Here is an 18414-nt window from a genome sequence, read left to right as displayed (position 1 = left end):
GCGCCATCGGGTAAATTGTAGCCGAGAGCAGAGCAAATATTGTAAACAACGCGCGTAGTCGATTCGTTCTTCACCATAGGAACACCAATAACAACAGCATTCTTCGAGAGTGCGTTCCTTTTCAAACGGTCCACGTCTAGTTCCAACTGTTCAACAGTAACGGCTGTTGTATGCTGTTGTACACTAAGAGCATCCACTCTAGATTTCAGTACGGATTGGTCGTTTTTAATTGATTTCACTTCTTTCAGTACAGAGTCCAACTTCTCAGACAAGAAGTTTTGAAACTTCTCTACTTCACATATTGTTGTCTTCATCGCCTGTAACTCAGCTCGAGTTTCTCGTACTTCACTAAGCACCATACGTACTTCTTCCAGCACTTGTGAATCCATCGCGGCGGTTTGTTTCGGTCGCTGGCTCGACTCTTTACAGGCAATTGAACAGAAGTAAACTTGGTCCCGAAGTTTTCGAATTGCACTACTGGAGATTTTTTTGCACTTGATGTGAGCACTTTTATGACAGAACTCACACTTCAATATTTTGTGTAGATCTTTTTCTTCCGGGTGACAGAAATATTTCACATAAAGTGCAATCGAGAAACACATCAATATAGAATAAATGAAAAATACTATGACAAAAGAGCTATGGATGACTATAGCTACCGACTATAGCATCATATTTAAAAACGCTTTTCCACAGGTACACCAGTTATTGATGGTGAAAGTAATTTGTCCAACAAAGTGACATCCACTTATTGTAGTTTTGATACGGTCGAAGAGATTATTGGAACAGATTTTCACGCTTTCACAAAGATTTTACAGTGCAGCGATAACTATGCCTGTGCACTAGGATACAGTGTTGCCAGTCTTTGAACTCAGCATCAACTCAGGAAAACGAACGAACCTCTACAGAGGTAATTTTTGCAGGGCGGCTGCCCCCCATATGAACTAGATTAACCGAATTAAGATAAGAAGGGGTATTTTAGATTTTTGGTCAGGGAGCCTCAGGAATCAATTCGCTACTGTGTTTTTGTGGACGACTTGTGATGTTCCTTCAGCCAAAAACGATTACTGAAAGTTCTCTTATTTTATGACTATGGCCTGGTGTCTAGCGCTTACTTATTTACTCCATGAAAAAACAAATGTATTAGTTGAAAATAAGTTTATTTAAATGATAGAATCGTTACACATTTCAGATATACAAAAACTCAGTTTTACAAATTTTCCATGTTAAAAAAATAAAAATGCATATTTTTTCGTTTTAGGATAACAGCACAGAACAGATACGCAATTTCGAACAAAGCTCTGCAGCAAATCGGTGCCCAAGCTCTCGCATTCATTTTTTGCTGTTCCATCCTACATTGATTTTACAGTGCATCGAACAGTTCGCTCTAATAGTTTGAACATGCACCAAAATACTATTTTTTTTTTGCTTTAATGACCACGCAAAAAGGTGATCTTGAATCTATCAAAATCAAGTTAAGACAAGACCGCATTCAAGAGATCTTTAAAGTGGAAATTCAGTAACAATTCACAGTCAACGTCAATACAACAAATTAAACTAAAAATCTTTCAACCATTCAAACATTGCCTAACAAATATTCTTGGATCGTACACCTCACGACTGTTGAAAGTATTTTAACCTGTTAATTGGACTTGGAAACCGAATTTCGCGACCAACGACAATATTTTTTTCTCGTACCGTTTTTATACCTAACATTGCTAGAAATGCATATCAGACGCGCTGTACCAACACTGCTTACGCCTGATGTCGTACAATGTAAAAAAATGATTGTAGTTAGTCGAGATATTCCGTTTTCAACTTGGGCAATAATGAATTTCATTAAAAATATATCTACATAAAAACCGTTGCACGTATGCGGGTGGTACTGTACGTTTATTATGAAAAGGCACCCTCGCTATACCAGTACCGGGGAGAACAAAGGATTCTCTCGACGAAAAAGCGGCGACAGCTCATACAGTCCTTTTGTTGAATGAATGGAATATAAGCGTAATGAAATTTCGAGTGTAAAATGCGTTCTCTCCACCGCTAGATGTCGATACTTAAAATAAAGAGAATTTGTCTCGTTTTTGGTTCTTCAGTTGAACAGATGTGATAACAGTTTTCTGAAAAACGGTATTTTCTGGGAAATAGTTTTCTGGGCATAGGTTCATTCCGGATAATAACTTTCTGGGGATTAGTACTTTCTGGGTAGCAGATTTCTGGTAATTGATATATTCCGAGATTTTGTTTTCTGGGGTTTTCCGTTTTATTTTCTGGGGAATAGTTTTCGAGGAATTGTTATACAATCGACATGATGGTTGTTTGCCCGTGTTTGCCCCATGTGAAAATTGGAGAGAGACAAACAATTATCTTTGACCAAATTTTTTTTTGTCAAGAAGTGGCAAATATGTGACGCTTAGTCAAAGAGTGTATTACAGCCTTATGTGATAAAATATAGTAGGGTAAACAGGTGTAATACGTTCCCAACTAGAGAAACGACGTCCATATTGTAGTTATGTTCATCACAAACAACAAATCTTTTATGCAGTTAGATACACTATTTAGTTGGTAATGCACTGCTATAATTTTGTTTTGTAATAACTGTTGCACAAAACGCCAGATAAATATTTCTTAAAAAAAGATAAATCGCAAGTTTACTAACTTACCGGGACAAAACGCCCCAGTTGCAGTATAACATGCCCCATGCAGTACCTTTTTACACACTTAAAATAAAACACCGAATTCGTTAAAATTTTACCGGAATCTCAACAGTTGAACGTTCGGCGAAAGCTTCGGTGTTTCCGAAAATTGTGAAACCACCAACCGAGTAGTCGGTAATTTTCACAGCTTTTCGATAATTTTCCAAACCGAGCAGCCTGTAAAATTCACCGAAACATACTGTAAACACAGACTAGCAATCATCGTTCGGATAATATCAGTACTTTAGTAAGACTAGCAGTAACACTTTAGTAACACTAGCACCATCTACTGCCATGTTCGCGCTGTGTCTTGTTTTCCGACACCAGCGCTAACTACGTGCATGTGTCAAGTTGAGAACCACAAAATATGTATGAGATTGCATGACAGCGCCCCACTCGGTGTTATCGCGCGATGACTTCATTTCGATTAGAAATTTGAAATGATCGTTTTTGTGGCGATGGAGATAAGTTCCAGTGTTACGTCTGTTAGTCTGTGCTGTAAAAATGTACGAGAAAAAAGAAAATACCGAACGCACCTGTAAAAAATATTGGTCGCAGAAAAAGTAACTTATGAATGAGCCTGCCGGTACCGTCTAAATGAAACCATATTAACTAGACTACTCACGAATATAGTCGACGACTCGTTCATCTTGTTTCAGCAATTTATCATAAACACTTTCCTTATTGTAAATATCTTTTTTTTTTTGTTCACACAACAATTGTTTAACACGGCACAATTTTATAAATATCTTATATTTACACACAAAAACAATTAAAATAAATTAGCAGCATCAATAGAAAATATTCTTGTCCTGCACGGTAGCAAGTATGAATAAAATGGCTGCAGATTCACAATTTGGCATTTTTACAGACCGTTCGGTAAAAAGTTCTACAGATTTCGGTGAGTGTAAAATTGAGCAAATATTTCGGTGAAAATTGAAAAAAAAAATTGTAAAACTCACAGATTTTACAGAACAGTCGTTGATTTGATGCTTTTTTCAGAGTGGCCACTCAATATCAATTTTCGATTTACCGGTTTTCCCGATGATCTATACATATAAAAATGCAGCTCTGTCTGTCTGTCTGTCTTTCTGTCTGTTTGTTCCATATAGGCTTGGAAACTACTGAACCGACTCGCGTGAAATTTTGTATATAGGGCCAAGAAAGGTGACTAAGATAGTTTGAGACCCCTCTCTCTTCTGGAAGGAAGGGGTCCCATACAAATGAAACACAAATTCATGCACATCTCGAAAACTAATCAAGCAAATGGAACCAAATTTGACAGGTGGATGTTTTTAGGGGTAACAAAATCATCCATAATGGTTTAAGACCCCTCCCTCTTCTGGAAGGGAGGGTTGCCATACAAATGAAATACAAATTCATGCACATCTCGAAAACTAACCAACTAAATGGAACCAAATTGGGCAAGTGGATGTTTTTAGGGATATCAAACAGTTTGACGCCCCTCCCTCTCTTAAAAAGGGAGGGGTCTCATACAAAAGAACCACAAATTTCGCACAGCTCGAGAACCAATCCACCAAATAGAACCAAATTTGGCATGTAAATGTTTTTAGAGGTAACAAATATGTCCATAATAATTCGACACCCCTCCCTCTTATGTGAAGCAGAAAGCATTGAATTGAATTCGAGCAAATTATACAATTTTTACCGTGACTTTACTTGATACAGCTGCTCATAGGTTCACTTGAGATATATAAGTGCAGATACCAGATAATAAACTTTACAGATTAGTATAAAAACCTTACGGAAACGCTGCAAGACATTAGATTTGATTTTTGAAACAGCTCAAATCAAAATATAGTTGTTTATTTTTCGCTACTATTGACAACTATCAAACTTGTACATGAGGTTGGTCCTATATTTTTGCATGTTTTCGAATGAATCGACTGCACAGTGTTTTATTTCACCGTTTTCGTGCGATTAATTAAATAGCGTTTCAAATGTTGATTATAGCCATAATGTTTGTTCGGAGAAGATATTCAAAAATACATCTTTAGATGTAGGAAGATGAGTGATCAATCCACCTAAAAGTGAGATAGAAAATTTACTTTTTTATCAGATTGAGATAAACGCATGGTGTCTTTGGCAAAATTTTAGGTGATCTCAAAACAATAAACTTTGCCGAAGACATTATGTTTCTATCTCTTATATATTACGAGCAACATAAAGTTTTCTATGAAGAGGTACTGAAAGTCACAATTTTAGTTAGAACTTTTTTCTCAGATTTTTCCGAATTTTCAAACCTAATGCATCCTAACATGCATGTTTATGCTGAACATTGTTATTTTTTATCTCCTAAAATAAAAGATTTTTCCGAATTTTCAAACCTAATGCATTCTAACATGCATGTTTATGCTAAACATTGTTTTTTTTTATCTCCTAAAATAAAAAAGGTATTTGACATATTTCGATATTTTTTGGGATACTTTAACCTTTGAGATTCAATCAATCAAAAAGACTGCTTACATACTCTTACATACCAAAGTGTGTACCTTTAATTGAAAGTCTGAAGATAGTTATTTCATCGTATGAAACTGCCACGTGCGTAAAATTGCGTAATTTTGAGATGGTTGAGGTGAAAGTATCCCAAAAAATATCGAAATATGTCAAATAACTTTTTTATTTTAGGAGATAAAAAATAACAATGTTCAGCATAAACATGCATATTAGGATGACTGATAACTTTGTAGAAGGTTTGAAAAATGTGAAAAATCTGATAAAAAAGTTTTAACTAAAATTGTGATTTTCAGTACCTCTTCATAGAAAACTTGTTTAGAAAAATGTTGCTCGTAATATATAAGAGATAGAAACATAATGTCTTCGGCAAAGTTTATTGTTTTAAGATCACCAAAAATTTTGCCGAAGACACCATGCGTTTACGGTTTTCTCAGCATCTACTAAACCGATTTGGCTAAAGTTTTATTCAGCATGTAAAAAGGATTATCTGAATTGTTCACTAGAAGCTGAGAAAAGCCTACCACCAGTTAGAAACTGATTTTGAGACAGCATCCACGTTCACAGGTGAATAAAACCTAATAGTTGCTAGATTTGCATCCACGATATGCAGAATACATCTTCAAATGAATCCTAATTAATAACCAAAATACCCGATTCATTCTTTGAACATCCGAAAAAAATCTCGAAATTTTATTATCTTCCAACTTTCCAGAGAGATTTCAATCTTCGCTTTTGAACGGCTCGCGTTCGCGTCAAGTATGACAGAGGCCTAAGATGGCCAAGGCATTTATTGAACGTTATGGAACATACGAATTGCAATGTAGCGTTTTGGTTTCTACGGATTGCGATGCATGTTATTTATCAAAAAGCAACTTCAGCTGAGAAACGAAAGCTCGTTCGACATAGAGTCTACAATTTCTGAAAAGCCGTCAATGTACAGCTAAGTAAAGTTCTAAAGATATACTCCTGAAAATTTTAATTCCACTCATCCCAGATGCTAAGAAGGATTTCTGAAAACAGTTTCCAAAAAAAACTTCACTTTAACTTTCGGTTTTCTTCGAAAATAAACATAAGTTTTAATAAGTTTTAATGTCTGTAGTGAATTTTCAAATGAACCATGCAAACATGAACTTTGTTTTACTTTATTTAAGTCAGTGATTTTTTATGTGAACACTTTTCTTTCAACTGATTACAAATGTGTAATGTTGTTTTTTAAAAGAAAATTGATAATATACTTAGGATGGGACTCGTATGCCTTTATTTTCAATATGGGACAGGCAATGTTTGGTATTTTTCCTGTATTTTTCAGAACAAACCTTCAAATTTCATCAAGGCATACGAAAATTTGAACAAAATTAGATACATTGATGGCATAAACTTGAATTTGCCTAGAAGTGATATGGGACCCCTATGCTTTTACGGACAGTATACTGCCCTTCTACGCATAGTTGTTCCATAGTTTTATGAGGTTTACTATAAATATGGGATAACTATCGATAGAAGGGTAGTATAGGCCCTCATCGGCTGACATGAGTAATAAATGAAAATGAAAATCAATATACAATTATAGACAGTGAAGCAAAGTTGAGTTTCAAATTAGATTTTTTTTTCAGAGCCATAAAATTGAAACCCAATTTTACATGTCTGTGGAAACAACTGGGAGACGTTTTAGACATGGTTGCGAATTTTCCCAAATCCAAATCACATTTGCTAATAGAAGCTGCTTTGGCGGGAACGCCAACGACACAAAGCCCTGTCAGGCTAGAAGCAGAACAATTATCTGAACTTGCGGGTCGTTGTTACTGCCGAGCGGTGCAGTTACGCCCCGATAACAGCTTATTTTGGTATGAAATGGCTGCAAATTTCTACAGGCGAGCATTACGTATCACCACAGATAATGAAGACCGTTTTAATAAGTTTTCATCTGCAATAGCGGCCGCGAAGCAGGCGATAACGTTAGAACCATCCCGTTGGCAAAATTGGAATCTATTAGGTGTAATCTGTGCAACGAAACAGGTTAACAATTTGGCTCTGGCGCAACATTGTTTCATTGAAGCAATTTCATTGGACAAAAAAACGGCAGCCGTAGGTTGGTCCAATCTTGGTATCCTATATTTGTTGCAAGGATCAACCAGTCTTGCAAATAAAGCCTTTGGACAAGCTCAACAAATAGACACAGGGTATATGAACGCCTGGATAGGTCAAGCAATAATTGCTGAACAGATGGGACAAGTTGACGAAGCGATAGACTTGTTTAGACACTGTACTCAACTAGGATATCATCCAGAGTCGTCATTAGGATATTCTCACTGGGTTTGCTCAGTTATGCAAGACGACGATTATCGAAAAAATAAAAGATATCTTTTTGCCATTGAAAACATGCATGCTTTACCACATTCGCATGATTCCATCACATGGCACTGCGCAGAAAAAGAGGATGAAGCTTCTGGAGAAGCATTAAGATTTTTAGGTTACATAAGTTATAAACTTGGATTGTGGAGGACCGCAGCGACAGCGTTTCAGAATGCATTGAGTAAAACTAATGGAATCCATAAAGACCATGTTTTGTGCGATCTTGGATACTGTTTCTTGAAGCTAAAAAAATACCATGATGCCGTGGAATGTTTCCAACAATTGTCAGAAGCGACATATGAAGCTGCAGTTGGAAAAGCTTTAGCATACTTCAAATCCGGTCAGTACGAAGAGTCATATTCTGAGTATGAAAGCACATTGAATTGGTTAGCAAATACGAATTTAGAAAAGGCATATGTGCTTATCGCAATGTCAGCAATGGTCTATGCTTTCCAAGGTGAATCTGATGCCAAAACAATTCTTTTCCAATGGTAGGTTAAAGACTTATACCTTTACTTATACACTAAGGTCGCTTTTTTCGCGGGTTTTTTGTTACGCGGATTCCGGAATTCACGCGGTTTTTTTTACGCGGATTCCGGAATTTACGCGGTTTTTTTTTACGCGGATTCCGGAATTTACGCGGTATTTTTTTTTTGCCCGGATTCCGGTTTCCCTTCACTCGGAATGCAAAATTAACGATGGTTTTTTTACGCGGATTCCGGAATTTACGCGTTTTTTTTACGCGGATTCCGGAATTCACGCCGTTTTATTTACGCGGCACATATCCCCGCGTAAAAAGCGACTTTAGTGTACTCTCAAGCGTACACTATCTGAAAAGTATCAAATTATTAAGAGAAAAAAGATTAGTCAAGTTTTTTTTTGCAGTATTACCTTGCCGGAACCTTCCATACAAGCTTTCTTCTCAGCATGTGCTCTAGGTTTATTACATAAAGACAATGTACTTACAGAGTTAGTAATTAAAGAGTTGCGAAAATATGAAAACGATCCCAACAATGGACATCACGTCGTATATCTTGTTTCACAATTCCTCTGGATAAATGTAAGTAAAACTGGCATAAATTTAATGCTTACCAAATTTTTGGGGTCCAATTTTAGATGCGCAAATCCTGTTCACTTGCCTACTTAATTTCCCAAGTGCACAAATTCCCAGATCGACCAAAACTTCGACAAATTCTGGCATTATCATTGTTAAAAAATCACCGAACTCCTAAGAAAAATTTATTCCTTGCTAGTAGCATTGCTGAAAGCGCCTTAATATTGGATTTACATGATAGACGACGTAGCACTCGAAGCGATGAGGCAGCGAAGTGGCTAGCGGTCGCAAGCGAAGCGGTGCGACCAGTTGACATCAAACGGCGTAAGATACTCGCTCAAAAAGCGGTACATGTGGATCCCTCATGTAAAGAAGCCTGGAGCTCTCTCATTAGAATTTTGCAATCGAAAACGTAACCATGGTACAGCATAGATTGATGAAAGATATAAAAAAATCAATGCGTATATTTAAAAAATATAGTGTTCTCAGGAAATCTAGTCCAGTTTTTTTTATAAAATTGTGAAGCCTATGTAGAATTATTTTGGTTAATATTTCTGGATTATATTTACAAGACAGTTGAACAAGGAAATTTATCTTCCGCTGTTTTCTTTTTTTTTTTTTAAAGGGGGGATTTGGTAGTAGCTTAAGTATTTATGATAAATATTAGTAAATAATGAGTATGTGTGTCCAATCACACATGGTGACTTCTCAACACTGTTAGAAATTTGTAATTTTTATTGTTAGGATTTGCTTGCTTTCGCAAGTAGGACTTATCATTCGTAGGGATTTAAACCTACTTGTCAGAAAAGGGGAAGTAAGCTTACAACTAACTTAATTGCTAACTTATTGGCTATAAAGAGAGCTTATCGTAGCAATTGAGGATCGCAACGATTTTTGTCGAAAATTGTTAATAATTTTATTTGACATAGCTTCTAATGGTTAAACACCAGTAAGTCTATGTAATTTGAGTGTACCAAGCCAAGGAGGACGCTTCAAAATCATTTTCAGAATTTTATTCTGAATCCTTTGGAGCGTTTTCTTCCTTGTTGAACAGCAACTTGACCAGATCGGTACAGCATAAAGCATTGCTGGTCTAAAAATTTGTTTATAAATCAAAAGTTTGTTCTTTGAACAAAGTTTAGAATTCCTGTTAATGAGAGGATATAAACATCTCGTATATTTGATGCACTTGGCTTGTATACTCTCAATGTGCTCTTTGAAAATAAGTTTTTTATCATAAATTAGTCCCAAGTACTTAACCTTGTCGGACCAACTTAAAATAACCCCAATCATCTTGACAACGTGATTATTGTTTGGCTTGAGGAAAGAAGCCCTAGGCTTATGCGGAAAAATTATCATTTGAGTTTTAGAAGCATTGGGAGAGATTTTCCACTTTTGCAAGTAGGAAGAAAAAATATCTAAACTTTTCTGCAATCGACTGCATATGACACGAACACTTTTTCCTTTTACGGAAATGCTTGTGTCATCGCAGAACAATGACTTTGTGCATCCTGGAGGCAAATCAGGAAGATCTGAAGTGAATATGTTGTACAGGACTGGACCCAAGACTGAACCTTGAGGCACACCTGCTCTGACAGGGAATCTATCAGATTTTGAGTTCTGATAGACAACCTGCAGAGTTCGATCAGTAAGATAATTTTTTAAAATTTTGATTAGGAAAATTGGAAAATTAAAAGTTTGCAATTTCGCAATCAAACCTTTATGCCAAACACTGTCGAATGCTTTTTCTATGTCTAAAAGAGCAGCTCCAGTGGAATAACCTTCAGATTTGTTAGCTCGTATCATATTAGTAACTCTGAGCAATTGATGAGTTGTGGAATGCCCATGGCGAAATCCAAACTGTTCATTTGCAAAAATTGAATTTTCGTTGATGTGTGACGTCATTCTATTAAGAATAATTCTCTCAAACAGTTTACTTATTGAAGAAAGCAAACTGATTGGTCGATAACTTGAAACTTCAGCTGGATTCTTATCCGGTTTTAAAATTGGAGTAATTTTTGCATTTTTCCATAATTTGGGAAAATATGCAATTTTGAAGCAGCAATTGAAAATTTTCACTAAAAATTCCATTGTGCTCTCAGGTAGATGTTTGATTAGTATATTAAAGATTCCATCGTCACCAGGTGCTTTCATATTTTTGAAATTTTTAATAATTGATTTAATCTTATTCAAGTTAGTTTCAATTTTTTCTGCAGGTAAAAAATTCTGGGAAGAAATTAAATCAAATTGACGTGTGACTTCATTTTCAATTGGACTCACAAAATTCAAATTTGAGTTATGAACACTCTCAAACTGCTGAGCAAGTCTTTGAGCCTTTTGTTCATTGGATACAAGAAATCGTTCACCATCTTTTAAAACTGGAATAGGCTTTGAAGGTTTCTTAAGGATCTTCGACAGCTTCCAGAAAGGTGTTGAATATGGTTTCAATTTTTCAACCTTAGTCTCAAAATTTTGATTTCTCAGAAGAGTAAATCTATGTTTAATCTCTTTCTGTAAATCTTTATAAATAGTTTTGAAAACAGGGTCACGAGAACGTTGATATTGACGTCTGCGGACATTTTTCAAACGAATTAGAAGTTGAAGATTTTCGTCAATTATTGGTGAATCAAACTTCACTTGAGCCTTTGGAACAGAATAATTCCTGGCATCAACAATTGCACATTTTAATGCTTCCAAAGCGGAATCAATATTCACTTCGTTTTGCAAATCAAGCTCATTATTGAAATTTCTCTCAATATGAATTTTGTATCTTTCCCAATTAGCCTTGTTATAATTAAAAACAGAGCTCATAGGGTTTAGAACTGATTCATGTAATAAAGAAAAAGTTATTGTAAGATGGTCAGAATCAAAGTCAGCATGTGTGATCAAATCACTACATACATGACTTTGATCTGTTAGCACCAAATCAATTGTTGAAGGGTTTCTTACAGAAGAAAAGCATGTAGGACTATTCGGAGACAGAATAGAATAGTATCCTGAAGAACAATCATTGAATAAAATTTTGCCATTGGAATTACTTTGAGAATTATTCCATGAACGATGTTTAGCGTTAAAATCGCCGATTATAAAAAAATTCGAACGATTTCTGGTGAGTTTTTGTAAATCACCTTTAAAATAATTTTTGTGCTCGCGTGTGCATTGAAATGGTAAATATGCTGCGGCAATAAATAAAATCCCAAGTTCAGTTTGAACTTCAATTCCCAAAGTTTCAATAACTTTCGTCTCAAGATGGGGAAGAGCACGATGTTTGATTCGGCGATGAATAACAATTGCAACTCCACCGCCGGAACCCTGAATCCTATCATATCTATGAACCACGTAATTGGGATCATATTTTAATTTTATGTTAAGTTTCAAAAATGTTTCAGTAATAATTGCAATATGCACATTATTTACTGTTAAAAAATTAAAAAGCTCATTCTCATTGGCCTTCAATGAGCGAGTATTCCAATTTAATATTTTAATTGTTTTATTTAAAATCATTGCTAAATTTTAAATTAGAAACAATTTTAATAGTAAAATTTGTGCCTATTTGAATGGCTTCAAACATTGATTTTGCCTGCAACATGGCGTTCATAAGATCGAACATTGCCTGTTGCAAAAAAAGAAAGTTTACCTGCCGTAATAGGCCCCAGGCAGTTGACATTAGAAAAAATATTTTCGGCAGCAATATTAGCTGGAGTAATAGGTGTACAATTATTTTCTAGCGTGTTTTGCTTACCCATATTAACGGTCATTTTCGAACTACCAACACTAGGCGGCCTACAGTGTTCCAGGCCGAAATATTTGCAATTTATGAATGTGCACAAGTCTGTTTGGCTAGGAAATACAGGCATGCTAACATATGCATTTTTTCTGATAGCCAAGCAGCACTTAAAGCACTAAAAGCCTTCACATGTACCTCTAAGCTAGTATGGGAGTGCATCCTTTCACTGAAACAACTGGCAGAGAGGAACCAAGTATGTTTATACTGGGTTCCTGGTCACTGCGGAGTGGAAGGCAATGAAAAAGCCGATACGTTAGCTAGACAGGGGTCATGTACCGATTTCATTGGCCCAGAACCGTTCTGTGGGGTGTCATCAAGCGCCTTGAAAGCAGAATTGAAAACCTGGGAACATAGGACAATACAAGAGAACTGGAGATGCTCAGTAGGGCTACGCCAGTCTAAACGCTTTATAAAACCAAGTGTCAAGAAAAGCCAGCAATTGCTTAGTTCAAATAAAAAGGGACTAAGGACAATTACCGGACTGTTTACAGGACACTGTCCAAGTAAGCATCACCTGAAACAAATTGGTCAGTCAGATGACGAAATTTGTCGTCTCTGCGGGTTCGAATGTGAAACCGCAGAACATTTGCTCTGCCACTGCAGTGCACTAATACAGCGCAGAATAAGAGCCTTTGGAAAAGGAACTTTGGAGCCTTTTGAGGTCTGGTCTGCGAATCCTAATGAGGTAATACATTTCATACGAAGTACAGTGCCTAATTGGGAGAAAGGGTGCGATAGGACAACGACGATCACTTCCATCAATAGTGATATGTCTGCCACGAGTACCTAGACTAAAGAAGAGGTATACCACAAAAGATCAAAATAATGGTCGCAGTGGTCCCAATCTTACAAAAAAAAAAAAAAAAAAAAAAAAACACTAGGCGATATAATGTTCGAACTACCTGTAACCTGTGCATAAGTTAAACGGGTATGTAGAGGAGTAGGTAAACTATGCGTCACTGGTACGCTTGGAGAATTTTGTTTTGAAGTTGGTTTTAATTGAGAAATCGAATTTTGTTTACCTTGCCTTGCCTTAACAATTGCTAAACGGACTGGGCATTGATAAAAATTTGACATATGGTTCCCGTTACAATTCGCACAGCGAAAATTTTCACTCTCTTTGACAGGACATGTGTCCTTTTTGTGAGAAGAGTCTCCACAAATGAGGCATTTTTGGTCCATGTTACAAAACTTTGAACTTCCGCTGTTTTCTAAGAACAACATCCGCGCCGTCATTTTTTCACGTAGGGTTACATCTAATCATCTCATAAAACGTTTTCTCTATTGTTTCAATAATCTCTAATGCTGGTGATAGCATAAAGGCTCAAACACAATGGATACGTTTGCGTTGCATTGACTCTGTCAAAAAATGTATGGGCTAACTGTCAAATTACCGCAAACGCAGTCGCAACGTTTCCGTTGTGTTTGTGTCTTAAGAGCAGTGATGTTACGGATGTGATTTTTCAGATATCTGCGGATGCGGATATGTGATTACGGATGCAGATGTAGATGCGGATGTGAATTTTCATGCGGATGCGGATGCGGTTATCCGCAGCATCTCTTGTGTTTTATTTTTCTTATTTCACATAACCATGTCCCTTCCCAGTGCAAAAGTTATTTAAACGAGCAGTAAATACACAAAGGAAAATTTTGCTACAAAATTTTATGAAGTGATATTTTTTTTCAATATCCGCATGGTATGATGCGGATACGGATGCGAATGCGGATGTCAATTTTCATGCGGATGTACCGCATTTGCGGATATCCGTAACATCCCTACTTAAGAGCAGCGATGCCAGATTGGAAGACATGTCTTCAAATCGAAGACTATTATGTTGAGAATAACATTTCACTGCAGTCACTGCAATTAGAATGTGAAATGTCAAAAATAAGCAATTTGCCATTCATATACTTTATATACTCTATAAGCTTAGTATGTAGATTGAACTAAATGTATCTTGATAGCCAGCATGTATGCAATATTACATAGAAAGCTTTAGGTGGGAAGCTTAAAGCTGTACAACACGTGCGCGGCAGCTTAGATGCGTGTGCTACAAGCAATAGTAGGTAGACAAGTCTAAGAAAGAGAAACACAAAATTACTGTAACAATCGCTAGACCAACACGGTCGCTTATGATGACCTGACGAGATGATGTTGAATAAAGATTACCTTTTAACCTGGAATTAAAACCGAGTAGTTTAATTTGGCTATACATTCCAACAAATGGTTATGGGCCCAGGTTAACTGGTAGCAGTAGCATCACCAGTGGTAAACTGGTAGGTGCAAACCAGTGGTGAACTGGTAGCACATCAGTAGTTAACTGGTAGCAGACGCATCCCCAGTGGTAAACTGGTAGGTGCAAATCAGTGGTTAACTGATAGCTGCAACAGTCCTCGGGTTGGACTTGGAAAACCAGTGGTCAACTGGTAGGAATAGCAGTCCTAGGATTGGACTCGACAAACCAGTGGTCAACTGGTAGGAACAGCGGACTTAGGATCGGATTCGGACCGGATTCGGCAAACCAGTAGGAACAGCAGACTTGGGATAGGACTCGACAAACCAGTGGTTAACCGGTTATAGGTTATAGTCAGCAAGAGGACACCGCTTTACTGGACCAGGACAGGACTAAATACCAGGAACGCTAAACAATGGCTGGACATAGGGACAGCCGCTACAAAAGGGGAACTTCCGAGCGCGCCTTACCCTATGCCGCTACCGTTGTGCAAGCAGAGCGGGCCAACGTCTACGACGGTACAGAAGTGAACTTTGGTCCATGGTAGTGGCCCGTCCATAACCGGTTGGAAAAGCAACAGCATCACCAGTGGTAAACTGGTAGATGTAAATCAGTGGTTAACTGGTAGCTGCAGCTGGATGGACTTGGATTGGACTTGGAAAACCAGTAGTAAACTGGTAAAAGCAGCAGACCTCGGATTGAACTTGGAAAACAAGTGGTCATCTAGTAGCAATAGCAGTAGTTGTAGCAGCAGATATTGGACCGGACGTCTTAGACCAGGTGGTTAACTGGTAGTAGTAAGTCTTGCTAGAGTCGTGATCGATGGTATACTGATAGTCAGCGAGGACATCGCCTGACGCATACGAGGACAAAACGAAAACTTGACGTAGGAACGGTGGCTACGAAAGGGGAACTTTCGAACGCACCTTTTCCTATGCTACTATCGTTGTGTCAAGAGAGTGTTATTTTATTTGTACTGACGGATTAGAACCTGCACCACTGGAATAAAGCGGGTGCAGAAGCTGGGGAAGACAAGGCAAAGGAGAAGATTCCGTCGAACGTCGCCCTCGTAACGAAGAAGAAGACCAGACGTTGTTTCGGCTGTAACGTTACGGAGTATTTTTACAACATGTGCTTTGTCATGAAGAAGTTGAAAGCACAGGAGAAGGAAACGTACGGGAAGGAACAGAAGAGGGATAATCCCACGCTATGATGATGAAACTGAAGACGATGAAGCGGAACAAACGGATTTGTCTCGTGGTCGACTCTGGAACGAACGACCAGCGCTGCTGGATGACATTGAGGAACTTCCGGGACCATTGATGATTTCCACAGCCAAAAGCGGCGAGAATCTTCGGACCACGAAGATGGGAAAGTTGCGGCTTAAAACAATGGTCGGAAAGAACCTAATAAAGGAATTGGAATTGTACAATGTTCTATTAATTCCTAACCTTGAATAAAATGTAAATGGCAAATTTTCATGGGAAAAGGGTCACTTTTTCTGAAAAAGAGGTTATCTTTGAATATCAAAAGAAAGTAATCGGTGAAGGTAAATTCAATGATGGTTTATTCTATCTTGATTGCATTTGGGATGGAAAGTCCGAAAAATAAGCAAACGGATCGGCATATTTGGAAAACAGGGAATCTCGCGACGTGGCATAAAAGACTGGGACATCTAGGTACTGCTGGTTTGGAGATGCTCATTAAAAGAGGTATGATTGAGGGAATCAACATATCTTCTGAAAGAAAAATCAGGCTGATGTATGCGATGGTTGTTTGGCAGGGAAGCAAGCTGCTTTCTAATTTCAGGGTATGAAATTGCCAAGATAAAAACGACCATTAGAATTAATACATTCGGATGTCTGTGGCAACATGGAGCAGCAAACGCACGACGGTTATCGCTGTCGATGACTATACGCATTTTGCCGTAGTTTACCTAATGAAGCATAAGTCTAAAGTCTTTGAGAGATTCAAGGATTATGAAACCATGGCGTCAGCAAATTTTGAAACCCAATGCTGAGATGCGATAATGGCGGAGAATACACGAGCAACGAATTTCAAAAATACTGTACTGATACTGTGAACGGATGAATAGATCATAAATAGAAAAGGTAAGAGCAATGGTTTATGAAAGCGGGTTACCTAAAGATATGTGGGGTGAAGCATTGAATGCTGCAACATATCTATTGAAACGATCTCCAACAAAAGAGTTAGCGTCAGATAAAACTCCATACGAAATGTGGTTCAAAAGACAACCCGATTTGAAACATTTGAGAATCTTTGGATGCAGAGCATTCGAACAAATCCCAAAGAAGAAACGTCAAAAATTGGATCCCAAGAGTAAATCATTGATTTTTGTGGGATACGCAAACAATGGTTTTAGATTGTGGAATGTCGAAACACGTTCTATTGAGATTGGTAGAAATGTTGTATTCGACAAATCGGTCATAGTTTATCGTGGAAATGGAATGAATGAATTCAAAACCTGGGGAACAGGATTTGACACTTTATACACAATTCCAATTCAGAGATAACTATGAAGATCTCGGTGAAGATCAGGATCATGAGAGTGATGGTCAGGAATCAACTTCTGAAGAAGATCAGGTGAATGATAAGCAGGGATCACCATCCGATGAAGATCAAATAGAAGATGCTACCATAATTGAACAAAATCCAGATCTAGGTGAGAATCAGGATGCATCGGAGGAATCAGTTGGCGAAACTGATTGCGGGAGTGCAAATGATAGTCAAGCCGATGGAGAGGAAGATGGATACCAACAGAGGGATAGAAGACCACCTCATAGGTTTTCGGAATACTCTGCGAGAATGGCTACAATCCAAAGTGGTGAACTTCCAGGACAAACATTCAGGACTTGAAGGAGCTAGTGGACTGGGAGGAATGGAAGCAAGCAGTTGCATTGAATAGCAACAATACTTGGACAGTGGTTAACTGTAGTTGTATTGCATAGCAAAAATACTTGGACAGTGGTTAACTGTAGTTGCATTGAATAGCAACAATACTCGGACAGTGGTTAACTGTAGTTGCATAAAATGGCAACAATACTTGGATAGTGGTTAACTGTATACCAAAAGGAGTAAAACCAATGTACTCAAAATAGATCTTCTCGTTGAAAGAAGATGGAAGGCACAAGGCACGGTTAGTAGCCAAAGGATGTTCACAGCGACCAGGATTCGACTATAGTGAAACATTCGCACCTGTTGCAAAGCTAGAAAGCGTTCGTTTAGCACTTGCACTTGCAAACGAACACAAATTACTTGTACATCAAATGGGTGTTAAAACAGCATTTTTAAATGGACAATTAGAAGAGGAAATCTTCATGAAATTGCCACTCAATGAAAATGGACAAAGTCAGATTGTTCGCCTAAATAAAAGCTTGTATGGACCAAACCAAGCAAGTAGATCTTGGAACAAACGTTTCAATGATGCTACGGCAGAACTTCGATTTGTTCCACTTAAGAACGATTGTTGCATCTACAAATCGAAATCCAAGGGGATAATCCTCATACTCTTTGTAGATGACATTCTGCTAATTGCCAAGAACATAGATGAGATATCATGGATTAAGGAAAAACTTGGAAGGTTATTCCAAATGATTCTTTCCGAAGTGAAGCATGTCCTGGGAATGGAAATCAATATTGATTTTGAAAATCAAATAACCGAGATTTCTCAGAAGAAATATGTTGAGAGACTTCTCGAAAGATATGAAATGGCTGAGTGTAAACCAGTGGGGACACCTCTGGATAGTAGCACTAAATGGTCAAAATCAGAAGGGGAACTTACTGATCAAC

At 37.6% G+C, this 18414-nt stretch overlaps 1 protein-coding gene across 2 annotated transcripts in view; it reads left to right on the top strand.

Moving 5' to 3' along the window:
- The window catches only part of LOC129727074 (tetratricopeptide repeat protein 37), a 30221-nt gene extending 21141 nt beyond the window's left edge, over nucleotides 1-9080 (top strand). For both annotated transcript variants that reach the window (XM_055684488.1, XM_055684489.1), the window contains exons 5-7: nucleotides 6791-8020; nucleotides 8415-8589; nucleotides 8646-9080. In XM_055684488.1, coding sequence (XP_055540463.1) covers nucleotides 6791-8020; nucleotides 8415-8589; nucleotides 8646-8999 — 1759 coding nt within the window. In that variant the 3' untranslated portion in view covers nucleotides 9000-9080. The remainder of the gene's footprint in view (nucleotides 1-6790; nucleotides 8021-8414; nucleotides 8590-8645) is intronic.
- Nucleotides 9081-18414: the final 9334 nt, after the last annotated feature.

Source organism: Wyeomyia smithii, chromosome 3, assembly GCF_029784165.1.
Source record: "Wyeomyia smithii strain HCP4-BCI-WySm-NY-G18 chromosome 3, ASM2978416v1, whole genome shotgun sequence".
Classification (NCBI taxonomy): domain Eukaryota; kingdom Metazoa; phylum Arthropoda; class Insecta; order Diptera; family Culicidae; genus Wyeomyia; species Wyeomyia smithii.
This window is presented reverse-complemented; position numbering and strand designations above follow the sequence as displayed.